Below are 8,764 nucleotides of genomic sequence, written 5' to 3'. Positions count from 1 at the left end.
CGATCATTATCGTTTAAGAACACCTACTGTGAGTTTAATCTCCTCTTAAACTAATTAAGAAACGATAGTGGGGTTTTGTGGTTTAGGAAGGATACATCATTTACACAACACAGTTCCGAAGTATGTGTCACGCCCTGGCCATAGAGAGGTTTTTATTCTCTATTTTGGGTAGGCCAGGGTGTAACTAGGGCGGGCATTCTATGTTCATTTTGGGGGCTGCCTCTCATTTTGGCCGTTACAGAACTACCCACCACCAACGGACCAAGCAGCGTGGTGAAAATCCTGACATCACATCTTGAACGGCAAGGGATCCTACACATGGGAGGAGATCCTGGCTGGAAGGGATCGCCTCCCATGGGAACAGGTGGAGGCAGCCAGGAGAGTGGAGGCAGCAGGAGAAGGGAACCAGTGTTACGAGGGAACACGCCTGGCTAGAGGAAGCCAGAGAGGCAGCCCCCAATTTTTTGGGGGGAGGGGGCACATGGGGAGTGTGGCAGAGTCAGGTTGGAGACCTGAGCCTACTCCCCGTGCTTACTGGGGTGAGCATGTGACTGATCAGGCCCCATTCTATGGGGTGATGTGCACTGTGTCTCGGCCGAGCATTCACAGGCCGGTGTGCTCGGTGCCAGCGTCCCGCATTTGCCAGGTGGAAGCTGGCATCCAGCCAGAACGGGTGGGGCCAGCTATGCGGTCGACACCAGTGCGCCTCCACAGCCCTGTGTATCTGGTGCCTCGGCCAAGGAAGAGGCCGCCTCCCCAGCCTGGTGAGTCCTGTGCCTGTTCCCAGAACCAGAGTCTCCCGCCTGTCCGGCGCTGCCAGTCTCCCGCCTGTCTGGCGCTGCCAGAGTCTCCCGCCTGTCCGGCGCTGCCAGAGGCTCTCGCCTGTCCGGCGCTGCCAGAGTCTCCCGCCTGTCCGGCGCTGCCAGTCTCCCACCTGTCTGGCGCTGCCAGAATCTCCCGCCTGTCTCCCGCCTGTCCGGCTAGAGTCTCCCGCCTGTCTCCCGCCTGTCCGGCTAGAGTCTCCCGCCTGTCCCGCGCTGCCAGAGTCACCTGCCTGTCCGGCGCTGCCAGAGTCTCCCGCCTGTCCCGCGCTGCCAGTCTTCCGCCTGTCCTGCGCTGCCAGAATCTCCCGCCTGTCCGGCGCTGCCAGAGCCCGGAGCTCTCCCCTCCTGTCCGGCGCTGCCAGAGTCTCCCCCGCCTGTCCCCGCCTGTCCGGCGCTGCCAGAATCTCCCGCCTGTCCGGCGCTGCCAGAATCTCCCCCAGTCCGGTGCTGCCAGAATTTCCCTCCTGTCTCCCGCGCTGCCAGAGTCTCCCGCCTGTCCGGCGCTGCCAGAGTCTCCCGCCTGTCCGGCGCTGCCAGAATCTCCCGCCTGTCTCCCGCCTGTCCCGCGCTGCCAGAGTCACCTGCCTGTCCGGCGCTGCCAGAGTCTCCCGCCTGTCCGGCGCTCTCCCGCCTGTCCGGCGCTGCCAGTCTGTCCGGCGCTGCCAGAATCCGCCTGTCCGGCGCTGCCAGAGTCTGGCGCCTGTCCTGAATCCCCGCCTGCGCCTGTCCGGCCAGGTCTCCCGCCTGTCCGGCGCTGCCAGTCTCCCGCCTCTCCGGCGCTCTCTCCGCCTGTCCGGCGCTGCCAGAGTCTCCCGCCTGTCCGTCCGGCGCTGCCAGAGTCTCCCGACTGTCCGGCGCTGCCAGAGTGTCTCCCGCCTGTCCGGCTGCCAGAGTCACCTGCCTGTCCGGCGCTGCCACCTGTCCGGCGCTGCGTCTCCCGCCTGTCCGGCGCTGCCAGTCTCCCGCCTGTCCGGCGCTGTCTCCCGTCCTGTCCCTGTCCGCTAGAGTCTCCCGCCTGTCTCCCGCCTGTCCGGCTAGAGTCTCCCGCCTGTCCCGGAGCTGCCAGAGTCACCTGCCTGTCCGGCTGCGCTGCCTGTCCGAGTGTCTCCCGCCTGTCCGGCGCTGCCAGTCTTCCGCCTGTCCTGCGCTGCCAGAATCTCCCGCCTGTCCGGCGCTGCCAGAATCTCCTCCAGCCCGGAGCTGCCAGAGTCTCCCTCCTTCTCCGGCGCTGCCAGAGTCTCCCGCCTGTCCGGCGCTGCCAGAGTCTCCCGCCTGTCCGGCGCTGCCAGAATCTCCCGCCTGACCGGCGCTGCCAGTCTCCCGCCTGTCCGGTGCTGCCAGAATTTCCCGCCTGTCTCCCGCCTGTCCGGCGCTGCCAGAGTCTACCGCCTGTCCGGCGCTGCCAGAGTCTCCCGACTGTCCGGCGCTGCCAGAGTCTCCCGCCTGTCCGGCGCTGCCAGTCAACTGCCTGTCCGGCGCTGCCAGAGTCTACCGCCTGTCCGCGCTGCCAGAGTCTCCCGACTGTCCGGCGCTGCCAGAATCTCCCGCCTGTCTCCCGCCTGTCCCGCGCTGCCAGAGTCACCTGCCTGTCCGGCGCTGCCAGAGTCTCCCGCCTGTCCGGCGCTGCCAGAGTCTCCCGCCTGTCCGGCGCTGCCAGTCTCCCGCCTGTCCGGCGCTGCCAGAATCTCCCGCCTGTCCGGCACTGCCAGAGTCTGGCGCCTGTCCGGCGCTGCCAGAATCTCCCGCCTGTCTCCCGCCTGTCCGGCCAGAGTCTCCCGCCTGTCCGGCGCTGCCAGTCTCCCGCCTCTCCGGAGCTGCCAGAGTCTCCCGCCTGTCCGGCGCTGCCAGAGTCTCCCGCCTGTCCGGCGCTGCCAGAATCTCCCGCCTGTCTCCCGCCTGTTCGGCTAGAGTCTCCCGCCTGTCCCGCGCTGCCAGAGTCACCTGCCTGTCCGGCGCTGCCAGAGTCTCCCGCCTGTCCGGCGCTGCCAGAGTCTCCCGCCTGTCCGGCGCTGCCAGTCTCCCGCCTGTCCGGCGCTGCCAGAATCTCCCGCCTGTCTCCCGCCTGTCCGGCCAGAATCTCCCGCCTGTCCGGCACTGCCAGAGTCTTCCGCCTGTCCGGCGCTGCCAGAATCTCCTGCCTGACCGGCGCTGCCAGTCTCCCGCCTGTCCGGCGCTGCCAGAATTTCCCGCCTGTCTCCCGCCTGTCCGGCGCTGCCAGAGTCTCCCGCCTGTCCGGTGCTGCCAGAGTCTCCCGGCTGTCCGGCGCTGCCAGTCAACTGCCTGTCCGGCGCTGCCAGAGTCTCCCGCCTGTCCGGCGCTGCCAGAATCTCCCGCCTGTCTCCCGCCTGTCCGGCCAGAATCTCCCGCCTGTCCGGCACTGCCAGAGTCTTCCGCCTGTCCGGTGCTGCCAGAGTCTCCCGCCTGTCCGGCGCTGCCAAAGTCTCCCGCCTGTCCGGCGCTGCCAGAGTCTCCCGCCTGTCTGGCGCTGCCAGAATCTCCCGCCTGTCTCCCGCCTGTCCGTCCAGAGTCTCCCGCCTGTCCGGCGCTGCCAGAGTCGTCCGCCTGTCCGGGGCTGCCAGAGTCTCCCGCCTGTCCGGCGCTGCCAGAGTCTCCCGCCTGTCTGGCGCTGCCAGAGTCTCCCACCTGTCCGACCAGAGTCTCCCGCCTGTCCGGCGCTGCCAGAGTCACCTGCCTGTCCAGCGCTGCCAGAGTCTCCCGCCTGTCCGGCGCTGCCAGAGTCGTCCGCCTGTCCGGGGCTGCCAGAATCTCCCGCCTGTCTGGCGCTGCCAGAGTCTCCCGCCTGTCCGGGGCTGCCAGAGTCGTCCGCCTGTCCGGGGCTGCCAGAGTCGTCCGCCTGTACGGGGCCCCTGCGAGGGTCCACAGTCCGGGGTTGGCGGCGAGGGTCCCCGCTCCAGAGGCGCCACCTAAGTGGGTAGTTATTTTCTGTTTAGTGTGTTTCGCACCTTACGGAGCTGGTTTGGTTGTTCCTTTGTTGTTTTGGTTATTCAGTGTTCTGTTAAATAAAAATGACGAACATGTACCACGCTGCACCTTGGTCCTCACCTTCTTGCACCAACGGCCGTTACAGTATGAGCTGAAGTGAAAATTGAAACAAAAACCACATCTAAACCTAGTACTCCTGTAACAGGATTGGTTATGTTTCCACTTGACATTGCGGAAATATGTATTTGATATTTATGTATTCTAATTGGTTGGTTCAAGTCAGATGTCAATAAGATGTTATGCCATTGGTGATGCTTGCAGATAGAGGGAGATCGTGGAAGTAAATTCTTCCTAGTCTGATATTGACATGCAAGAGGTAGGTCACGTTCCAAAATACTGGATTGTATTTTCATATTTACAATGTGTTCACTATGTCCATGTCCTGATAGGTATATATATGGGTGTACGGTACCTGTTAGATATTGGGGGCATCCTGGGTTGTGCTTTTGTATGTTATGGCTGTAAGAGCGAGTTAGCTAGCCTGTTCTAATTGTAAGCTTCCTGCTAATTCACAGTTATTTCCACGCTAACAGATGAATCACGAACCTACAGCCATCAGCATACGGTTTTCTTGCGTATCTAATGTGCTCCCTTGTATCTATCATCATAATAAACACCAATCAACTGGGACCGCTGGCTGGACAGTCCTTTCTTTAAAAACACAACGCAAGAGAGTTAGGAAGAATAATCACATCTGTTAAAGTGGTGCAGAGACCATTTTTCTTGTCCTCGCTGGACAGCTGCTACAGTCCATAGGACCTCCTAGACTATAGAGTGTTTACAACTCTACATTCAGTTATCACACTGAGTAATGTGAGGGTGGTGCTAAATGACATTTGTTATTCTGGACTTGTCCAGTCAGATATGGTATTTCGGGGCGCTATATAAGAAGGTTGTGGTATCCGGGAAGTCTACCCCAGGGGTTGGTGATAGAGGGGAGAGACGTGCAGCAACGTTGTGTACTCTGCTGGGAGTACACAGGCTGGGCACCCCGAGGTAATTAGGGGAGAGTGCCAACCAGCCGTGCAGGCCACATAAAGGGAACACCTTGGCACCCCGCGAGGAAGACAAAGAGAGAGGCAAGGAGTGAGCCTACAGAAGGGAACAAAGCTTCCAGAGGCACGAAGCTAAAAACCTTAGACTGATAGCGGAGGAGCCCAGTTGAAGGGTGGTATATCTCAGGAGTCTGGCCCGAATCAGTTCCTGGTCAAGATAATGGAGGTAGATGACACGGAAACATATTTGTGCACCTGAGGACGGCACAGAGGGAAGGATGGCCCAAGCCCAAGTGGGCCAGCCTTTTAGCACCCCAACTCTCCGGGATGGCTGAGAATGCCTACTACCAGGCAGCGAATTATGAGGGACTCAAACGTGAGATCCTGAGCCGGTATGGATTCAGCCTCGCACGCAGTGCACTATTGGTCCACAACTGGGCCTGTGACTCCACCATCTCCCCCTGCGCTCAGATGAGCGACCTGGTGCACATTACCAGGGGCTGGCTACTGACCGATGTACCGTCCCTCACGATAATCGATAAGGTCGTCCTGGATCAGTACCTTCGGACCCTCTTACGAGATGAAGAAGGCGGCAAGCATGCAGAACCCCCAGAGCCTGGAGGAATTGCTGACTGCTGTGGAAACCCACCAGAACACCCAGGACCAGCTGAAAGGGGCCTGGGCCGAGAGAGAGGACGGGGGAGGGGGAAGAAACGCACAGAGAGGCGAGAGGCTGAAGGGGGCCCAGACGAACCAGCCGAGACCGTGAAGCGGGAGGGCGACGCAAACTGACGACGATGTCTACTGCTAGACCTAGATCAGAGGTGCTGCTATGTGTGTGGTGAGCCGGGACACCTTGAGTGGAACTGCCCCACCGGGAGGAGTCCATGCCCTCCGCATCTTCCAGCTCTGGGGTAACCCGGATGGCGAGTTCTCACCTCCTGTTGGGCACAAACTTGGGCACAAACTGAGGCGGCCCATCTGATGGTTCCATTACGAATTGATTGCGTCGACACCAGCGCTCTGCTGGCCTCCAGCAGCATGGTGACCCTGGCCCAACCACAGTGGCTCAGACGAGAGAGGAAAGATGAACCGGGGGACAAAGAGATGACAGTGTGCTGGGATGCTGGCAGATCCGCGTAGGGGCTGTAACTAACCTGCCTGTGCCCATTCTCCTCGGTAGAGATTTCCCTCTCTTCCAGGCACTGTGGATGAGGGAGGTGTGAGGTAGGAAGGAAGGAAGGAAGGAGAGGAAAAAGGACGGTCTCCTGCACAACCCAAGCCCTGCAGTGAGAGGTGTCCACTGGGCCTGAGTTGGACCAGGAGGAGGGAGACGACCCCACGCCCGGAAGCGGGCCATCATCCGAGGTGGACCTCAGGCTTCCCTTTATGGAGGTGGAGGCACCAGACGGACCCCCTGACACGGGAATCCTCACAGGCCAGTTCGGGACGGCCCAATTAGAGGATCCCAACCTCGAGGGACCAGGTGATCATGGTGGACGGCGCGCTGTTACCCAGGGTAAGAGAGTGGCGCTATCCACAATTCGCCATCAAGCATAATTTATTGTATCAGGTAGTAAAGCACAATGGGGAGACAAATGACTTGTTACTTGTTAACCAGGTGAGAAGTTCTTGATGCTGATCCCCACAATGGAGAGCAAATTCCTGGCAATGTGACATGGGCCCTTCGACATCGTTGAGCTTTACTATGTGAACCTACTGAAGAAGTGGCATGCACGAGAGGCGATATGCGCAACGTGGACCCGGCCACAGCAGAACCCATCCTCTGTTTCCATGGGGGAAGACCTCTGCCCGACTCAACGACAAGCACTCCGAGAATTGGTCCATTGGAATACGGCCATGTTCTCTGAGGTCCTGGGGCGTACGGATCTCGTGGAACATCATATCCACACACTTCCAGGAGAAAAATTCCGCAAACGGTAATACCGGATACCAGAAGCGCGGAGGGTGGGGTTCCAGCGGGAAGTGATGACAATGCTAGAAATGGAGGTAATGGAGTACCACAGTGAGTGGTCTAGCCCTATAGTGCTGGTACCGAAACGGGACGCTTCTGCAACGACTTCCGGGGCCTGAACGAGGTCAGTAAATTTGATGCTTATCCCATACCCTGGGTGGACCAACTGATTGACCACTTTGGGAAGGCAAGATACATCAGCACCCTGGATATGACAAAGGGGTACTGTCAGGTGCCGCTGGCAGCAGCCTCCCAGGAGAAGACGGCCTTCTCCACCCTGGGGGGGCTATACTACCACTACCGGGTTCTTCCTTTCGGGCTCCATGGAGCCCCAGCGACCTTCCAGCTACTCATGGACCACATCTTACGCCCGCACCAGCCCACATGTGCAAGCAGGGCTACACCGACGTGGAGTACCTGGGCTATCAAATCGGGCGGGAAATGTGATGCCCCAAGAAGAAAAAAAAAAACACTGCCATTAGGGAATGCCCGGTCCCCCGAACCAAGAGGCAGCTGAAGTCGTTCCTGGGGTTAGCAGGCTACTACAGTTGATTCGTACCTAACTGTGCCGCAATAGCTTTTCCCCTCACAGACATAAATAAGGCACACCTACCCCAGATGATACGATGGATGGAGGACACAGAGGATGAGGTTCCAGGCCCTGAAGGACATGCTATGTTCGCACCCGGCACCCGGTACAGATGCTTCTGACACTGGGGTAGGGGTCGTCTTGTCCCAAGAGCAGGAAGTGAGGAGCACCCAGTCATGTATGTCAGCAGGAAGCTCCTCCCGATGGAGAAGAAGTACTCGATTGTCAAGAAAGAGTGCCTCGCCGTGAAGTGGGCATTGGACACCCTCAAGTATTACCTCCTCGGGAGGAAGTTCACCCTGATCACTGACAATGACCCCTTGTGGGGAAAGCCAGAAGTACACACTGGTTTCTGACGTTACATCGATTTTCTTTCTCTGCCATTCACAGGTTGGGGGCCCAGCATGGCAATGCGGATGCCCTCTCCAGGAGGGATGCAAACATATCCCTGTGCACGCCTCCCTCTGGGTCAGGGATAAGTGGGGGGGTGGTCCCGGGAGGGCTGCCCCGGGGGTTAATGAAAGAAGGGAAGTACGTACGTGCCGCGACGTTGGCTCCCTCTGCTGGGAGTACATGGTCTGGGCACCCCTGACGCTGATGGCCCCATGTAGATGTGTAATTAGGGGAGAGTGCCAACCAGCCGTGCAGGACACATAAAGGGAGCACCCACCGTGTCACACCGCAAGGAAGACAAAGAGAGAGACAAGGAGTGAGCCTACAGAGGGGAACGAAGCTCCTGGAGGTACGGGGCCGAATATGAGAAGGACAGAGCCAACCCAAAGTTATTTATGTTGTTGTGTTTGTTTTCTGACTAGAACCACCCTGTCTCTGTGCCCATCTCTGCACGCTCCACCCAACACCCCACGGTTTACCACAAGATAAAGAGAACGTTATAGCACTGTCTATATCCCTATATTCTAACTTAAACCCCGTCAAAAGCACCAAGTTAATGCGGATGTGCTTCTATCCCATCTGTTAGTGAAATGGGGCCGTTGGCGGCGTAATCTCACTGTTTATAGGGTTGTTTGATTCTAGTGTTCTACCTATCACCATGTGGCAGTGCATTAAGACTACCCTGGCTTATAAAAGGCTACGCTGGTTTTATCATTTGTAATTAACAGGAAATAGAAACCCGTAATACAGCGTCTTGTTATAGTGCCGTCCGAGTTGTTAGTTTATCTGATTAGTTAGTAAAGTTCAAGGATAATTCTGGACAGCCCATAGAAGACCATGTATGGTACTGGCCATAATATGTGGACCACCAGTCTATTTTCAAACAAAATATCATATGAATTAGAGTGAATGATGATTGTATTGTTGTTATTGTTTCATGGCCCAATATCTTATTCACTCTAATTATTCAATAAGGTGATTTAGA

At 58.3% G+C, this 8,764-nt stretch overlaps 1 protein-coding gene across 1 annotated transcript; it reads right to left on the bottom strand.

Moving 5' to 3' along the window:
- Nucleotides 1–603: 603 nt before the first annotated feature.
- On the bottom strand, nucleotides 604–4,259 carry LOC135563483 (collagen, type I, alpha 1a-like). The gene is made up of 6 exons (XM_065006136.1): nucleotides 4,240–4,259; nucleotides 3,517–3,748; nucleotides 2,411–3,467; nucleotides 1,901–2,302; nucleotides 1,082–1,858; nucleotides 604–1,037 (listed from the first exon to the last, which is right to left on the bottom strand). Exons 1-6 carry the CDS (start codon nucleotides 4,257–4,259, stop codon nucleotides 604–606), a joined length of 2,922 nt encoding a protein of 973 aa, XP_064862208.1.
- Nucleotides 4,260–8,764: the final 4,505 nt, after the last annotated feature.

Source organism: Oncorhynchus nerka, linkage group LG21, assembly GCF_034236695.1.
Source record: "Oncorhynchus nerka isolate Pitt River linkage group LG21, Oner_Uvic_2.0, whole genome shotgun sequence".
Classification (NCBI taxonomy): domain Eukaryota; kingdom Metazoa; phylum Chordata; class Actinopteri; order Salmoniformes; family Salmonidae; genus Oncorhynchus; species Oncorhynchus nerka.
The sequence above is the reverse complement of the archived record's forward strand: the minus strand, read 5'-3'. Positions and strand labels throughout refer to the sequence as shown.

Bases quoted from the DNA above. Each gene is read 5' to 3' on its own strand.
- LOC135563483 (XM_065006136.1), bottom strand. From the start codon at position 4,259: ATGCCCCCAATATCTAACAG. The intron at 3,749-4,239 runs GTACCGTACACC...CTACCCACTTAG, and splicing joins ATGCCCCCAATATCTAACAG to GTGGCGCCTCTGGAGCGGGG. The intron at 3,468-3,516 runs GCAGGTGACTCT...CTGGTCGGACAG, and splicing joins ACTCTGGCAGCGCTGGACAG to GTGGGAGACTCTGGCAGCGC.